The sequence below is a fragment of the Plecotus auritus genome (genome assembly GCF_963455305.1).
Source record: "Plecotus auritus genome assembly, chromosome: 2".
In the NCBI taxonomy this organism is placed as follows: domain Eukaryota; kingdom Metazoa; phylum Chordata; class Mammalia; order Chiroptera; family Vespertilionidae; genus Plecotus; species Plecotus auritus.
Window position 1 is genome coordinate 94,147,726 of NC_137771.1, and position 18,816 is coordinate 94,166,541.

At 49.7% G+C, this 18,816-nt stretch overlaps 1 protein-coding gene across 7 annotated transcripts in view; it reads right to left on the reverse strand.

Annotated features, from left to right (window-relative positions):
* Positions 1–632: 632 nt before the first annotated feature.
* The window catches only part of FARS2 (phenylalanyl-tRNA synthetase 2, mitochondrial), a 625,994-nt gene continuing 607,810 nt past the window's right edge, over positions 633–18,816 (reverse strand). For all 7 annotated transcript variants that reach the window (XM_080657452.1, XM_080657447.1, XM_080657449.1 and 4 more), the window contains one exon: positions 633–891. In XM_080657452.1, the coding sequence (XP_080513578.1) occupies positions 703–891 (189 nt within the window). In that variant the 3' untranslated portion in view covers positions 633–702. The remainder of the gene's footprint in view (positions 892–18,816) is intronic.

The window sequence follows — 18,816 nt, forward strand, 5'->3', positions numbered from 1 at the left end:
AGGGAGGGGTCCGATGATTAGAACTGCTCAGGAGTGAAGCAGGCAGACTACTAAGTGTCTGGGATGGAAAGGGAAACATCAAAGCCCACATCCTTCCGTAAAGGTCGCCCCTGGAAGCGGAGGCCTCCCATGAGAACATGAAACTTTCAGGGGGGCGAGGACGGCCCCTGCGGGCCTGCAGACCGCTGGGTGCGCTCCTGTCTTTCCTCGCTGGGGGCAGAGGCAGCAAAGCTCAGCCAGGGCCAGAGGCCTGACTCCAAGCCACGGGTTATGAAAAGCAAGTGGATATCTCGCCAGCACAGAGCTGTGACTCCCTCACTTTCAAGGGGGCCCTGGCATTTCATCAGTGCCCTGCCTGAGGCCTGGCCTTTGCGAGCAGAAAGGGGAGAGAAGGAAGAAAGGAACGGAAGCTGATTCAGAAAAGCTTCCAGCGCCCGGAGTTCCGATGTCCTGTGGCTTTGCTGTGACCTGGGGGAGCCCTTCCGCAAGACTTCCTCCTGGAGATTGCAGGCAATGGGGCCAGGGCCAAGGCACCCAGCGCATGCCACGCCTTCTGGAGGAGAAGCTCTGCCTCTGCTCCTTTCTCACCTCGCCCCAAAACAAAAGACAAATGCAGTATCAGCAGTTTCTCAAAAGCGATCCTTTATTGCCTGAAAGTCCTAAAACTGACCCTTTTATCAAAACAATATCCTTTTCTTTTCTTCAGCGAATCCGAGAGACCCGAGGGCCGCATCCCCGGTGCCGCTGCGCCATCAAAACCTGCCCTCCACGGCCAACAGCTGCACCGCGGCCTCCTGCACGGCCTGGTGGACGCGAGTCACCTCCCTCTGGGACAGCGTCCGCTCCATGTGGCGGTAGGTGATGCGGTAGCAGTGGCTGGTCTTGTGTGTCCTAGAGAATAAAAGAGAAAGGTGGTGAGTGAAGAGCACGCATGCTTGCCTCCACCGGCTCTGACCGGATCTTCCCAACCCCAGGAGAATGGAGACGAGCTGCAGGGACTCCTGCTGGCAGCTGCTTCTGTTACAGCCACTGGGAAGGACGTGGGTAGGGCATCCTTGGCCCCATTGGACCAGGTGCATCCAAAACCCCTGGGAGGAAGCTGGTTAGGAATGTGATCGTGGGCCAAGCCCTGGAAACTGTGGTTCAGTGGGTGGGAGGTGGCCCTGGGCTCGCGGGAGGGACTCTGAGAACAGACAGGGCCAGGGACCAGCGCCAGCACCCCTGCACCTTCCTCACGTCCGAGGAAATGGCCATGTTGGAAGGCCCACTGCAGTCTCTGGAGGCCCAAGACCGGCCCCAGGGCTCGGGCTGCCCGGAGAGCCGGGGCATGCCACAGTAACTGTCAGCAGCCCTGCGGGCAGTGGGAAGCACAGACAATGTGCCATATAGACCGCGTATCATCTCTGTGCCACGCAAACAACCACTCTAATCCTCTGCTTCTGCCGGGGTGGGGAGTTGATTTTCACGGAACAGCCAGTGGTTCTGGACGGGTAGACGTGGTGGCAGCAATGCCTTCTGCTTGCACCACAGCTGCTGGGCATCAGCACGGTCTCGCAGGAAGAGCTCGCCACCAGCCAGCAGAGCGCCTGTCCCAGCGGCCTCCTCCTGGCCATGCGACTGGGGGTCTGAGCTGCCCTCTTCTTCCGAGCCACGCACATTCCTCTTTCGCAGTCCCAGCTGCGGGCAAGCCAGTCCATGCCCTTCTCTCTGCAGGTGGAGCAGCCGGGCCGTTCTCTCTGGCAGGGGAGGCGTGCTGGGCCTCCAATAATGCTGGACCCTGGTGGGTTCCCTCCCTAGCTGCCACCTGGGTCTTTGCTGCCAGGGGACTCCTTCACAGGTTTGCTCTCAGGGGCTCTCCCCTCCTTCCTCTCCTGCCTGTTTTCCTGCCAGGCCCCTTGGCTGAGTGGAATATACCAGATCAATGAGGGCCGAGCCTTCCCATTTGCTGCTTTGCCTCCTCTAGTGTTTCCTGGACCGAGGAGGCCCGGCTGTCAGAGGCCCCGTGTAAGGCTGGAGGATGCTTTCCCTCAGGGCAGGGCCCTGCCGCGCCAGCTGGGCACATGGCAGGACTCCTTCACCAGCTGGGCACCCGGCAGGACTCCTCCACCAGCTGGGCCAGATCATTTCCTGCTCATCCCCTGTCGCTGGGAGCCATGCCTGACCCACACGCAGCTGCTGGGAGTTCGCAGCAGCCCAGCGCTCCTGTCCGGGCTGCTCCACGTGCTGGCCACCACACCCGTCCCAAGTCTCAGTGTCTTCTCCAATGACAGAGTCAACAGCACTTACCCAACGGCCTTTCCAAACGGGGCAGAGACCTGTCTGGACAGGGACTGCAAATTATAAAGTGCCAGACGAGTGCCAGGTGCCACTGTGGTAACTGTATTTTTTCACTGGCTCACCCTGAGCTGAAATGTTGGTAATAGGGCCACCTATGAGCTGAGATTTCCAGCCAAAGAAGAATGGGGAGCAAAGTATCTTCTTGTTTCTATGTCTTTCAAGGAAGACTCCTGAAAGGATTCTTGGGGTTCAAACAGCTTCTACAAAACCGTTGGGTGAGTTAGATGTACATGAATCATAAGCATATGGATTAATTTTATAAGTTGAGAGGATAGTATTTGGTGATAATTCAGAAGATTTGGCTGAAAATCAACCAGGTGTGCCTTTTCTGAACATCACTGAAGAGAGAAGGAGACTGCCCTTTCTTGTTTTCTAAAAGTTTCTGTGTGGGGCTTTCCTGTGGTGGGACGTGCTCCTGTCCTTTTGCTGGCTGAGAGCTGAAGGGGGCGAGCTGGCAGCTGGCCGTGAGGGGGACTCGGGACTCCCTGTGCTGAGAAGTGAGTGGTCTGCCCACGAAGACCACGGGGCCATGAGTGGAGGGACAGTGCTCATCACTGAACAAGAAGACCGATTCCTCAACAGGAGGGAAGTCCTCCGTGCCCAGCCCCACCTGTCTGGATTAGGGCTCAATTGATTCTTTTTATATCACCTGTGCAGCCTCTTTTAGGCCCAAAGCTTCTCAATCTTTCATCTGCCACGACCCCACTGTCCCTCAATAATAGTAGCGGCAGCAATATTTATGTAGCTTGTTACATACCAGGCACTGCTCTATGCCCTTTGCACATGTCGACTCATTTAAGCTTCACAACTCCATTGGGTAAATAGATTATTGTTCCTATGAGACAGATGAGGAAACCGAGGCACAGAGAGCAGAAGCAACCTGCCAAGGTCATGCAGCTGGTACGTGGCAGGGCTGGATTCCCAACGGGGCGCTCTGGTGGGGATGTGAAACGGTGCAGCCGCTGTGGGAAACCGTGTGGTGGTGCCTTGAAAACTTAAACGTAGAGTTACCATGTGACCCTGAAATTTCACTCCTGGGAACATACCCAGGAGGGCTGAAAGTAGGTGTTCAGGTAAACACCTGTACGAGAATTCTCAGCAGCACTGCTCACGACAGTAAAACGGAGGAGGCATCCCCGCCCTCCCCCGCCCCAGGGTGAGTGGCAGACATCGGATGTGCCCGCCGCAATGCCTCCCATCACTGAGCTGAGGCAGTGCTGCCCGTGCTTCAATGTGCACGAGCCTCAACACATGCCAAGTGAACCAAGCCAGACACAGCCCACCGTCACTGTGGGACCCCATTTATATGACATTCCAGACAGGGAATGCGTGCCAATGGGAAGGAAACTGGTGGTTGCCATGGGTCGGGGGAGAACTGTCTAATGGCACAGGGTTTCTTTGGGGGTGATGAAAACATTTTGGAACTAGATGGACGTGGTAATTGCACAACATTGTGAATGTACTAAATGCCACTGAATTGTGCACTTTAAACATAATTAATTTTATGGGAATTTTACCTCAATTAATAAAGCTAGAGGATTTCATTTCAGAGCCCAACTATCAACTATGACACTGGACTGCTCGACCACATTCCTCATCTGTTCCCTTTCTCAGCTCTGACCTCTTCCTCTACCTCAACCTCCCGAGGAAGTGGTAAGGTTTGCAAAGGATTGTTCTGTTCAAGGAGATGAACCGAGGCCAGGTTCCCCTCCAGCTCTGCCCTTTGGCTAACGGAGAGGGCACAAGCTGGAGAGGGGGCATCACAGGGACGCGGGGTGGGAAGTGCCTAAAGGGGGTGCGTTAATGAGGTCTTTCCTGCTACTGGGCCACTAAAGGTGGCTGGGAAGACACAGCTGCAGGGATGGAGATGCACCTGCCACAGCCCTCAGTGGCCACAACCTTTAGGACAAGAAATCTTCCCTGAAGGAGATAACAGTCTGCATGACAATCTGGGGTTTTTTAAAGGCAAATAAAAGTTGTTTTTGTTAGTTTGGTTTTTAATGTACTTCACAGCTTCTACTCATAGGCAAAGTAAATGAGAATAGTCATGCTGAGTGTGAAGGTCAAATCCTATCTAATAAAAGAGCAATATGCAAATTAACCACTACTCAGTTACACTCACAAAGCCACGCCCACCAGCCAATCAGGAGCGAGTATGCAAATTAACCCAACTAAGATGGCTGAAGCCACAGAGAGAGCAGGAGGGAGACTTGGGTTTCCCCGGTGATGGAAGAAGCCAAGCTTTCCGCACACCCTGGCCGGCCCAGGCCTCCACTCCAGGCTACAAAGTTTCAATTACAGAAGATAAATAAATCCCAACAGAAATGGCTGCCTTCAGGGAGCGAGCACAAGGCTTGGCTCCACTCCAGGCTACAAAGTTTCAATTGTAGAAGATAAATAAATCCCAGAGCCCAGGGCCTCCGGTTGGGTCACCAGGGGGCATGACCGGCCTGCAAACCATCACAGGCCCCTCGCCCAGGCCGCCCCATGCCCCAAGGGAACCCCCACCCTGATCCGGGAGACACCCTTCAGGGCAAACCAGCTGGCCCCCACCTGTGCACCAGGCCTCTATCCTATCTAATAAAAGAGTAATATGCAAATTGACCAGCACTCCAACTCACAAGATGGCTGCCCCCATGTGGTCAAAGATCCTGGCCCCTTGTGGATACAAGATGGCCACCACAAGATGGCAAGCAGGGGAGGGCAGTTGGGAGGGACCAGGCCTGCAAGGGAGAGCAGTTGTGGGCGATCAGGCCAGCAGGGGAGGGTAGTTGGGAGGGACCAGGCCAGCAAGGGAGGGCAGTTAGGGGTGACCAGGCCAGCAGAGGAGGGAAGTTGGGGGTGACCGGGCCTGCAGGGAAGGGCAGTTGGGGGGGACCCAGGCCTGCAGGGGAGGGCAGTTAGGGGCCAAGAGGCTTGCAGGGGAGCAGTTAGGCATCAATCAGGCTGGCAGGGGAGTGGTTAGGGGGTGATCAGACTGGCAGGCAGAAGCGGTTAGGGGCAATCAGGAAGGCAGGCAGGCGAGCAGTTGGGAGCCAGCAGTCCTGGATTGTGAGAGGGATGTCCGACTGCCCATTTAGGCCCAGTCCTACCAGGATCAGGCCTAAACGGGCAGTCAGTCATCCCTTGAGGGGTCCCAGATTGGAGAGGGTGCAGGCTGGGCTGAGGGACATCCCCCCCCCCGCCCCGTGCATGAATTTCGTGCACTGGGCCTCTAGTTATATATATAAAAAGCCAGCGACCGTAACGGCCATAATGACCATAACAACCAGTCACTATGATGCCCACTGTGGCCAGCGAACCGGCCTAATCAAGGGGTGGGGCTGCCGGCCAACCTCGTGGCCCCTCCCCCATGCCAGACTGCCCCTGATCGGACTCTCCCACCCTGATCAAGAAAGGGCTGCTGGCCAAACATCCCCTCCCTTGCCCCCAGCCAGCCCCACCCCTGATCAGCCCGCCCCACCACAATAGGCCCTCACCTCTCCCCCCCGGCCAGCCTACCCCTGATCGCACTCCCCCACCCCAATAGGGGGCGGGGCCAGCCAGCCAATTTCCTGCAGCTCCTCCCCCCACCTGGCCTCACCCCAGATAGGCCCCCCACCCTGATCAGGGGTAGGGCTGGCTGGCTCACTGCCCACAGCCCCTCCCCATGGCTGGCTCTGCCCCCAATCTGCCCCCCAACCCCAATAGGGGGCAGGGCCTTCTGGCCAATCACCCGCAGCCCCTTCCCCTAGCTGGCCCAGCCCTGATTGGGCCCTGATCAGGGTGGGCTGGCCAGCCAACCTCCCACCATCTCCTCCTCCTGATAGGCCCAGCCCCAATCTGCCTTGATTTGGGCTGGACTGGCCGGACTACACCTGTGCACGAATTTGTGCACTGGGCCTCTAGTTTCAGTATAATGAGTTTGAAGAGAGTCTAAACTTCTTTGTGTGTGTGTTGGAATTTCATTACTTTGAGATATTGGCTAAAACGAATTGGTCAGTAACAAAAGCTTGAATTTTTAACAGAGATTTTAGTGTCAGAATCTTAGAATGTTTGAGCTTCCAGGGCTTCAACTATCACTAGTTCACTCACAGATTCATTTAGTCATTCAGCGAACAGCAGGCTCCAGGCACCGTGCTGGGCACCCACCTGGGGCTGGGGCAGCACCCAGGGAGGACAGGTGTGGGCCTGCACGCCACACCATGACGGCTCACAGGGAAGCCAGCGTGCCCACCCAGCCTCCTGGACCCGAGGTTTGCTCCTTTAGCAAATGACTTTCCCTCAGTGCTTCCCCATAAGCATTACCTGGTGTGATTTGTCTAGCACAGTATGGGTGCTACAGAGCCTGCCAAAGGGAGTCAGCCCATGCCGCCCATTAGAGGCTCACTTACCTCCAGTGAGGAGAACACAGGGCAGGACAGCCCACGCTTGCCTGTGAGCAGCAGGGTATGAGTGATGCATGGCACTCTGCCCCGCCACCCCCACCTCTTCTGCTCCCCCTGGCCTAACATCAGTTCTCATTTGAGAGTCAGCCTGGCTCACGAAACTGGAAACATGACTCACACTCCTGAAATTTACTTCCACTTGGATCCCATTCCCTGCTCCGCCGTAATCATCAATGTCCACCGGACTCCATCATTGGGTGCATGCCCAGCTGCTCCCGTAGTGAGGGGAGCCATGGCCGAGGGGCGGCCGGGTGGGACGGAGGGTGGGCAGGGCAGCAGGCAGGCATTCTGTATTTTAGTGCCTCTCCTTCCAAAGCCCTAACCTTAGAGCCAAAGAAAAAGATGCTTAAGTGCAGCACATAGTTAAGTCTGGGTTAGCACGGGATCGCCAACATTTTAGATGTTTAAAGGGAAGCTGTCCCAGGTCTACCCTTTTTTCCCGAGCAACTAAGAGATGAACTTAACAAGTTTCAAAAGTACAGCTGCTCTCTAGTTCTCAGTGTGCCAATGAGACTTCCCGAAAGGACTCAGGGCTTTGGGAAGTGTCACTGGAGAGAAGGAACAGGGGGCAGAGTGATAGGAGGGCTGGAGTACTTCTTTCACACAACCACTTGGTTCACTCAGCAACCACACAGCTCTGAACTCGAAATAAAACCTTCCATGGGATGCAGCCCACACCCAGCTCCTGCACCATTCATGAGGGTCTGCTTTCCCATCTGTGGCAAGAGCAGTGAATTCACATTCTTGGGGGTGCACTGGCACCTCCCAGAGCAGACGGTCCATGACCAGCAGTCCCTGTAGTCATCACCTACTCATGCGGGACTCCTTGGCCGGAGAAAGTGCTCAGAGTCCTGAGGATGAGATGCCCTGACTCTCCTGTGCAGAAGCTGTCGGAAGCTCGCAGGCTATGCCCTGTGCCCGTCAAGAGGGTAAGACCTGGCATGCTTTCCCAGGCAGGGTTTCAGTCAGCCAGAGGAGCAATGTGGCAGGAAAAGGACGAGGGAGTGAACCATTTGTTCATGGCCAGCCCAGAAAATGCAGACTGGAAGGAGGCATGGTGGTGTGGAGAAGAACCCGATTTTGTAGCCAGAGACCTGGGCTCCCTCCCTGCTCTCACCCTTTGCTCCCTGTGTGATCCGGGCAGCTCACTGACTCCTGGAAGTGAGGATAGGAACATTTGCTTCCAGGGTTTGTGTTGATGCCGTGAGGGATGCCTGAAGAATGCTAATTCAGAGCCTGGCTGCCCAGAATGGGTGCTTAATAGCTACTGGCTTGTCCCATCTCCCCCCTTTACTCATGGAGCTCACTGGGGGAGGAATGACACTATTTCCTATGAGTTTCTTAAAACCTCCCTTAGTGGGCTTGGCATCTGACCTGGGCCGGGAGCAGTGTCCCTCCTGGAGAGCATGCGCACCGTGGCTGTGGCTGTGAGAGCCAGGAATGGAGTTAGGGACAGCGATGAAGTATCCTCAGCATTGGGCATGACTTACACAAGTGGTCTGGAAATTAAGCAAAATTTCCCTTCTTACCTTCCTGTATTAAAAAAATAAAAGAGGAGAGAATGAAGGTCTGACAAGACCTGAGCCAGGGTCTCTATACCCCCTTTTCCAACAAACTGCCTTGAGGTTTCCTAGGACAGAGGCACCCCTGGTGTCATGTAGGGAAATAACAGGCCAGGGAGGCAGGAGCCTGGGGTCCCAGTCCAGCCCGGCAATGTCATTTAAGCTCTCCCACAAGAGGGCTGCACTAAACAGGCTCCAAGGCTCCTTCCAGCTCTAACACCCCAGCGTCAGCCGAGAGAACAGAGATTTCTGAAGTCAATGTCCCTCGGCAGGAACGAGCCAGCCAGTCGGCCACCATTTGCAAAGCCTGCACAGGATGGAAGGGAAGAGGGCTGAGATGGAGAGGAATTTTCAGGCAGGCTAAAGCACAGATGCGAGATGCATTAGTGATGAAAGCAAGAAGAAAGTGAGTTGGCCTGCGCTCCCCAGTGGGCCGTGCTGAGTGCCCCCTTCCCCCACTTCCCAGCCATGAACCTCGGAGTTGCCTCCCCTGCTGCTGCTGTGGTTGCAGTTTCTTCCCTGAGGGATTGCTGTTTCCTGGAGTCAGTCACAAGAAACCCAGCCAGGTGGTTCCCTGACAGTCACTGCCTTGGGAAAGGCAGCCCCAGTGGCGGCCTTGGTGGAGGGAGAGCCAGCACGGGAAGGAGAAACTGGCTGGGCGCAGCTTGCATGGTCCTGCGGCCACACCGCCCCCGGCCCGGCCCAGCCCAGCCCATCCGTCTGTCACCACAACACTGGCAGCTTCAGAGCTCCTTAAAGACGCACAGTTTATAGGCAGGAGATGCTTTTTCACATCAAGCTCTTGCCAAGTCCTCAGGGAGGTTTCAAAGCCTCCCCCCTCCCCCCACCCGTTCTATTCCCATCAACCCCAGTAACATTTCCTGTATTTCGGAGTTAGCGTCTCACGCCAAGCACTGGAGAGTGGGCCAGTGTTCCCGGTCTCTACATGCACGTGCACATGACAATAACTGCTCTGGGGAGATCTTCTAATAGCATCTCCCACGGAGAGGTGCAGGGACACGGCTGGCCCAGTGCTACCGCTTCCCAGCCACAGGCCACTGGCCCAATTCCCATTCTCTCATCCCTGTTCTTATTCTAAGATATGGACGCTGAACTCACGGGATTTCTGAAGGAACTGAATGAAAAAATATATATGTAAAGTGTTTAGCACAGTTCAGGCTTATAGTGAACACCTGGTGTTGCCATTTCCATAGCCAGAGATTATAGGCTTCTGCTTTGGGCCACACAGGAAGGCCCGAATGACCTGCGACAAACCACCTGAACTTCAACTTCCTCGTCTCTAAAAAATGATTACTAATATAATACTACAACGTGGAGAAAACTTGAAGACATTATTAAACAACATAGGCCAGTCACAAAGGTTGAACATTACATAATTCCACTTATATGAGGTATTTAGAGCAAATTTATAGAGACAGAGAGTAGAATGACGGGTGCCAGGGCCAGGGGGTGGGGACGGGGAGTTGGTATTTAATGGGGACAGAGTTTCAGTTTGGGAAGATGAAAAAATTCTGGAGGTGGAAGGTGGTGATGATTGCACAACAATGTGAATGTACTTAATGCCACTGAACTGTATCTACCCTTAAAATGGTTACTATGGTGAATTTTGTTACATATTTTTTATCACAATAGAAAAAATTTGAGGATAGTTGATCCAAATAACTGAGTTGACTATTACTAGAAATGCAAATTTAGACTCACACGTATATTAAAAACAAACCAATGAAAACAGCAACAATGAACCCCAGGTCACTGGTCACTGACACACTGTTGGGGCCGGGGGTGGGGGGCGGGGGACTGGCTCCATCCTCCCAGATAGCTGTTCTCCCTGATTTCATGAACCTCGCAACTAAGCTGCCCTTCAGATCATGCAGGTCATTTTTAAGATCCCTCCTTGTAATGCTAACAGGGTTTGGCCAAATTTGAAAGTCTTTTCAGCTGTTCCATTATCTTCTCAACCATCCTCTTAACATTTCTAACAACTTGAAGCAACCAACGTCTCACGTTGCACAGATTTTCAAAGCTCTGTGCTTTCTGGTTGTGTAGAAAATTTGGAAGAGATTTTATTTTTCTCCCTGGCCTAGTGAACGAAGTCAAAGTCAACAGCACTAACTTTAGCTCCGCAGTCTCTGCAGCTTCCCCCCACGGCACGCTGACACTTGGGTGGACGAGTCAGCTTACACCAGAAGACTGTGGTAGCTGAAGTGCTACCTTTGGTCAGCAATTATTTATTCTGTGCTGAGGTAGACTTTGTGGGGTATGTAAAATAGGGACACAATTTGCTTGATCAATACATAAATATTCATGAAGTGGCTGTTCTGTGCATAGCACAGTGGCAGTGTGAGGAGAAAGAAGTCTAAAAAAATAATACAAAGAAGGATTAGGTTAGATAACCCCCTATTTGGGGGTTAAGACATTCAAGCATGAAAATATAGCTAATAGGACAAAGCTATTAACACTAAATATTAAACTGATTATAAAGATTGTAAATAACATCAGTCAGAAAAGACTTAACGGAGATGAGACTAGATCTTAAGGTATGCGTAGGATCTTAAAGTATGAAGGGCAAGGGGTGCATTTGAGCTGGCAAAATAACATAAGCGGTACTGGCGGTGGGTGCATTCATTGCATTTCCCCTCTTCCATTTCAACAAGGAGTTGCTGAGTGTATGTTCTATAAATGGTCCAATGAGAAGCTGTCCACAGGATGCATGACCTGCCAGAGAGGGTGACGTACAATGACATCAGGAAGTTGGTTCTGGGCATGGCGGGAAAAGGAAGTGACTTACTCTGCCTGGGAGAGAGCAGACAGTCTTACACACTGGTGACAACTGAACTGGGGCGGGGAGTATGAGACATAAATTTGGCACATGCATAAGTGGTAAAGGAGAAACGCCATTTCTGTAAAGGCACAGATGGAATTGTGAGCACACATGGACAGGCTGAAGGAGAGATGAGTGGTTCAGAGTGTCTGGCTGGGTGTATAGAGGATAGACTACAGAAATGGTTGGCAGGAGGCTGTGGGGTAGGGTGGGCTCACAGAGGAGGGCCTTACACACCTGGTTCTAAGAAGCCTCAACTGAAAATCCATCAGTAAGCAATCAACCACAGCAGAGTCGAGGACCAGGTCCCTGCAGAATCCTATGGCTGGTAGGACTTGGCTCTGACAGTTTCCCTGCATCTAGAAGCTAGCCCTCAGTTACTTTTACATCTCACTCCTCCCAAAATGACAGAGGGCTGATGAAACATTATGGCATCTGGTACTAACAACCACCCAACCAAGGAGCATGCTGTGTCTATCCTCTACCCATTATACATGAGTAGAATTACCCATGACTGCGTTATGTTGTATCGCGTTTATTTCTTTAGTGAGTGATGGGTGAAAAAGGCTAATTACTTTAAGAAAGACTCAGTGTCCAGTTAATTATAAATGAATTACATATTAGTGAGGAGAAATTTACATACATTTCCAATGACATCTTTATTTTGCAAATGCTGTAGTGAAGGGTCTAATTAATAGAACCATCTCTCAACAAATAGTGAGAGAGAGAGTAACAAAATAGGGGCTTGGCTGGCATGCTGAGTTTCCTCTCTCTATAATGTTCCGGGCTGGAGTATGGCAGTGATATATTGATTAAGTATTCATCATGCAAGCAACATGTTTCATGGATGCAATGAATCCAAGATAAAGGACCCTAAAGATTTTCTGGTCTATGCTTGAGTGTTTTCTATAAAGCCTATGCTGATTGCTTCTGGGGCCATTCCGGTGGAGAGGGAGTGCCATTCTCACTGAGCCCACCAGTGCTTCTGTGTTTCTACTCCTTGGTCCTGTTTCACTCCAGTCCTTCTTCCCCATGACAGCCCTTCAAACCCCTCAACTCACTGTCAGCAGCAAAGCAGCAGGAGGGCCTTTACTGGGGACTCTCAAGACCACTGGTGGTCAGAGTGGGAAAGGGCCTTTGAGGCAGAAAATGTCATGTTTAACATCACTGCCTCCAAGTTTAGATAGCCTTCTGTCTGTCTATCTGTCCATCACCCACCCATTCCATTCATTGATCTGTTCGTTCATTCAACAAATGAAGTGAACATGTACTATATGCCATGTATTCGACTAGGTGCTGAAAATCTGATGATGGAACAAAACAAAACAAAATAAAACAAAATGACCTGACTTCCTGAAACTCACATTCTAGCATAAGAGACAGGCATTAATGAAAGAATTACAAGGAATTGTAAATTGCAACTCCACTAAAAGGGTTTGAAAAGGAGGTACAAGGAGCTGTGAGGCTCCATAAAGGGTAATTAACTTAGATGGGTAGGTCAGAGAAGGTTCCCTGTGCAGGTGTCAGTGAGCTGAGATCCGCAGAGGGTAGGGTTTAGTGAGGTGAAAGGTGAGTGGGTTAATGGTGGGCAGAATTCCTGGTAGAAAGAACGGTATGGTCAAAGGCCTGTGATCTGAGCTCAAATCCTAATTTCTCCTCCTCTAAACTCTATATCTTGGTCACAATGCTTACCTTTGCTGGGTCTCGGTTTCCTCAATTATAACTTGGAGAAAATAATTCTGCATTAATGCAGGGGAAGCCTTTGTAAGCTCAATCTAGATTAGTTACTATGAGCTCCATCCCTGACCTGAGGGTCTCATGGTTTAGGTCTTTTTTTTTTTTTCTCCAAAGCAACAGAATCCCAATCTCCCACATGACACCCTTCAAATGTGTTCCCTCTGAATCATTCAGTATGTACAGTTCAAGGTAAAGCTGCTTAGCAGAGGACAGAGAAGACCCCACCCACTCGGCCTCTACTTCCTGCCCAAGGCAGTGCCCCCGCCCCCGCTCCCCCCCCCACCCGCCCACCCTCCAGCAGCTCCTCAGAATCCCCAGGCCTCCCAAGAAGGCAATTTAAAAACCACCCCATATTCTGCAATAGAGAAAAGCAAAGCTCAGAGAGGCAATGATTTGCCTGAATTTGCCTCAAAATGTACAAATGCAAGTGAAATTTGCTTCAAATATGATTGGGGCTCACTTGGAAGAACACATTTCTCTAAATAAAGAGAAATCCTGGCTCCCATAGAGCTTACGTAAAGGCAGCCAGATGCAGCAGAGAGCAGGCAGCCTCCGAGATCAGGAATGGAATCTTACCCCACAAGTCCCCTTTAGAGGGCAAGTGACTTAGGAGAAGTCCCTTAATGGCTCTGAGCCTCAGTTTCCCTATTTTACAGGGGGGGTTGTAATTGCCTTGCAGTGTTATTGAGAATTAGTAGGTTTTTAAAGCATTTTGCAATTAATATGACTATTTAAATTTATCATGCTAAAAGAGAGATTTTAATTTTTCAAATAGCCAAACAACATTTAGGGCTAAAATTGGTAAGGAAATAACCTAATTGAATAATATTCCATATATGTTAAAGGAAAGCACAGCATAAAATATAAACAAACAAGAAACAAAGAAACAGAGAGGTCCAGACAGCCTTTGAGACAAAACAGCATCACACAGCCCTCACCTCAGAAGCAGCTGGAATGACTGCACTCCCTGCTTCATAGTCAGACCAGTATTTGGGCTCAGTCCTAAGGGTCCGCTTTTGCCACCTAGAGAAGGACACGACTACTCCAGGCCACCTCTGCCCCTGAAGGGCTAACACGAGGAAACCACGCCGACAGAAACCTGCCCCAGAACCTTGTACATATATATGGAAACACTTTCTAAATTCCAAATATTGATAAAATTTTAAAAAGCTCTTGGCCCTGCCATCGCACAGTCTGTGTAAAATTGAAGACACTTTGTTAATAATGTGAGCGACAATAGGAAAATGAAGTTGTAAGTTATGCAGTTTCCAGAACGTTGCGCCCACATGCTCTCCTGGTTATGGCCCACATGGCAGACCTGAGAGGTAGACACTGTCACCTCCCACAGCGGGGACAGGCCCGGAAGATGAGGTGACTTGGGAAGACCCCAGCTAGAATGTGACCTGGCTGGGACTTCCCTCGCCTCCTTTCACTAGACTCTGCTCATCTTTGTCCTCGGTGCACTCACTTCAATTCATTAATGTCCACTGTGGTCACAATTGCTTTTAAACAGCGATATCACAGTAAACAATTATTATTTACCAATTAGATTATAGGATGCTTTTAGAAATACGACATTGACTTTATCACGAAAAGGAGAATAAATTTAGTAGTAAATATTACTTGGCAAAGGAAGTGTAGAAAGTATAAACAAAGCAAAGCAAAGATGAAAGAAGAAAAGAAAAAGTAAAAAGAATAAAGAATTATGTGTTTAATGCTAGGCCCTTAACTCTATCTCATTTTATCCTCATCATTAGTAGAGAATATTTTTAAAAAGCCAGGATGAGAAAAGAATAAGGTTGTTGAAGAGAAAGTTAGACCTGGCAAACATAGAACCCAGTCCTGCAGGTTGGGAGTGAACTAGTGGGTAAAAACTTGACTTAGGTCTGCAACTAGAGTGAGAGGAAAGCCTGATCATGTTCATGGTTTGCCCTGCCTGAGAGGGAAAGACCACAGTTGTTCAGGGAGCAGAACTTACCAAATATAACATTATAAAAGAAATTCTCAGGTGCGGCGTCATACGGGAATTCTAGGTTAATAATGGCTATGAGCCTTGGCCACTGTGTCTCAGTGGTGGAAGGGTCGTGGGTTTGATTTCTGGTCAAGGGCACATACCTGGGTTGCAGGTTCAATCCCCATCCCTGGTCGGGGTGAGTGAGGGAGGTAACCAATTGATGTGTGTCTCACACCGATGTGTCTCTCTCTCTCTCTCTCTTCGCTCTCTCTAAAAATCAATGGAAAACATATCCTTGGGTGAGAATTAACCCCCCCACCCCAAATAATAAAAATGGCTATGATTTATGGGTCATTTACGATGTCTCTGAGGTGCTGAGAGGAATCTAGATGCACATCTCACTTAATTCTTATTGCAATCCTATCATAATAGGAATTATGTCCTATATTTTGCAGGTGAGAAAGCCATAGCTCACAGAGCTTAAAAGTGACGTGCCAGATCACTCAAATAGCAAGTAACAGAGGTGTGATCCCAATTAGGTGTCCACCTGCCTCCAAAGCTATGCTTTTAAACCTGGGCTGGGGATAGTGCCTGATACTAGTGGCCTTATCACTCAACCATATCACTATTTCAAGGCAGTAGTTGGTTTCACAAGGCTGTTCCCTTGATGAAACTTGAGGGAATAGCCCTGAAATGCATTTCCATGAGAAAGCAATTTTGCCTAGGGCCGGGGTTCAAGCCCACAGCCCCTTTGGTGGTCTGGCTTTGTTACTCGGATAAATCTGTTGAACTCTCCAGTTCTCAATAAAACAGAAGTAATGGATTTTGGTCTTAACTAGTCCCTCAGTTAGGAAAAAAGTGAAGTTATGCCAGCAAAGCATTGTCAGCAACTTGGGAGAAAGTGCCAATAAAGTAAAGGTCAGAGTCAATAAACCATTTCAAATATTATTGAGTTGTACTGGTCCATTTTCAAACTCAGTGAAAAGAATCTCTTTTCGGTATTTTTCCTACTTCAAAAAAGAAACCAAGTTTACATTTCTGGTGTCTGGAGAAAACAATTAGCTTTCTGAAGTTATACCCAGTCCATTATAAATGTTTAGGCAAGATTCAGTAAGACTGCCCATTGATTAATTTCAAAGGCAAAGTGTCCAGACACTCAATCATTGGCTCGACGGGCAATGTGACACATTGTCCTGCCTTGAAGAAACTACTGGTGTGGTCCAACACCTTGAGACTCCCTTACTTCATGCTAAATTTTTAACTGGGCAAAGGAATGGCTGCAGAGTTGGGCACAGTATGTCCTTTGGACAGATTGCCAGGACAGGTGATCAAAAAGTATGTCTGTCTCTTTCCCTACCATGATCTATTCCATGTATGACCAATTAGCTCAGAATAAGAAAGTAGTGAGCTAAGAAGGTTCCAGAATGATGGCAGAATAAGATAAACTGGAGATCCTACTGCTATATACTCCCAGATATGCTGAATTACATATGTGAATATTGGCTTAAAAAAAAAAAAAAAAGGAGATACCCCAGCCAGTGTGGCTCAGTTAGTTGAGTGTTGTCCCATGCACCAAGAGGTTGCCGGTTCAATTCCAGGTCAGGGCACATGCCTGGGTTGCGGGCTCGATCCCCAGTAGGGGGTGTGTAGGAAGCAGCTGATCAATGTTTCTTTCTCATCAATATTTCTATCTTTCTCTTCCTCTCTCTGAAATAAATAACAACATGTTTCTTAAAAGTAGATAACTGAATAGAGAATATGAAAGCAAGGGGAAATGTCCAGATGAAAAAAGAAAAAAGTTGCAACAGTAAGTGCCCAGTGCTTCAGCTGCCTAGAGTAAGAAACAGCACCAGACACTGTAACTTAGAATTTAGAGTTTAACAGCCACCTGAGAATAGAAGGCTTTGGTCCACATGAAGTCAGGAGTGGCAACTGTGATTCCTGCACAAAAATGGTATCCTAAAGGGCTGCATCCTTGATGTAACAGTAGATATATATCACAGAGAGGAGAAAAAGAGTCTTATCTCTCCCTGATCCTGAGAACATTGAAAAGGAGTCTACCCTGAGGTTCAAAATCCAGATCTGTGTTGCAGGTGGATCTGGGTTCCAAATGTACAGCACCTCAGACCCTTAAGCTGAGAAATCAATGTAAAACCAGTCCTAGAGTTGTGCTAGCCCTATGTTGTCTAAAATACCTGGCAGAAAAAAATGCAGAACAGCCTTGGAGAGAAGGCTGGCCACATGGGATTACCCCACAATCAAAAAGTACATGACACATGAGGAAAGAATCCACTATATGCCAGTTATCTATATACTAGAGGCCCGGTGCACGAATTTGTGTATGAGGGGGGAACCATGAGAGGTTGGTTGGCTGGGGAGGGGGGATGGTGAGGGACTGCGGGAGGTTGGCCACCAGCCCCAAGGAAGGAGCTGCCCCTCGGCCCCCCTGGAAAAGGGGCCGCATCCACCGCCATCCACCCCTGGTTCCCTGTCCCAGACCAGGCCAGAAGGCCCCAGCGGGGTCGAGAGAGAAGGCAATGGTCGCTGGGCCAGGCATGGAACAAATGTACGCTGTATGCTGATGCTGCCCCACCACTGGCGGTTCCCTGCCTCCCTCCTCCTCCTTCCCTCACCACTGCAGCAGGTGGTTGGCCCCTGGGGAAGGGAGAGGACGGGAGTGAGACAAACCCTTGTGTTGAGAGCTGACTTTCAATAGATCACAGTGAGGGAGCTGCTCTGCTATGTATGAAACCTTGACCCAGAAACAGGTCTTTACAAATGGTTTAGCACTAGGGGCTGATGGGGGCCAGCTGGCCAAGGGGAGAGGCCACAGGAGGTTGGCTGTGGGAGCACACTGACCACCAGGGGGCAGCTCCTGCATTGAGTGCTTCCCCCCTGGTGGTCAGTGCACATCATAGCAACTGGCTGACCAGTCATTCTGGTCATTCGGTCCTAATGGTAGCTTAGGCTTTTATATCTATAAACTAGATATTAAAGGCTAATATGCTAAGTGTCCAACTGTCCGACCGGTAGCTATGACATGCAATGACCACCAGGGGGCAGATGCTCAATGCAGGAGCTGCTGAGCTGTGGTGACTTGGCAGCAGCAGTTCTCAGGTGACGTACCCTGGAACCACAGAGGAGAAAGCCCGATTCTGGGGTGGTCACCTGAGAACTACCATCTCACAATCAGGGGATGTCGGAGAGCCGGTTTTGGCTGATCCCTGCAGGCCAGGCCAAGGGACCCCACCTGCTGGAGGGACCCCGCTCACTCTACAGAGCCTTTAGAGCCAAGGCGACACCCCAGGTGTGGCCAGCTGAAAAGGGAATGCAGGAGGTTGGCTCCAGGGTGTGTCCAGCCCGTCTTGACAGTCCTGCCCCACTGGCCACCTTCTAATTAATTTCCTTTCAATATGCATGAATCTGTGCACCAGGGCACTAGTTATATATAAAAGACAAAGAATTAGTACACCAAGAATTTTGGATGCAAGAATAATCTAAAAAGTGTTTAAAATGATTAAGTATTAATTTAAAACAGTTAAAGAAATAAAAGGACCATGTGAAATAACAATATAATTAAAAAGAGCAGGTCTGAAAAAGACCTACATAAAAATGCATAGAAATAAAAATATAGTATAATTTGCAAATGAATGGAAGGGTTATACAACAGATTAGACACAGATCAATGGATAATTAGTAAACCGGAAGATAGATCTGAGGAACTGTTTAGAATGCAGTAGAGAGAAATACAGAAATGGATAACATGAGAGAGGATAAAAAATAAAGAATAGAATATGAGTACCAGGAGAAGAATATAGAAAGAAGTAAGAGAAGCACTATCTGAAAGTATAATGGCTGAAAAATTTCCATAATTAATGAAATACTCAGACTCAGGAAAGCACAAAAGTTCTAAACAAGATAAAAGAAAAAATGTCTGCACTGGACACATTGTAATTA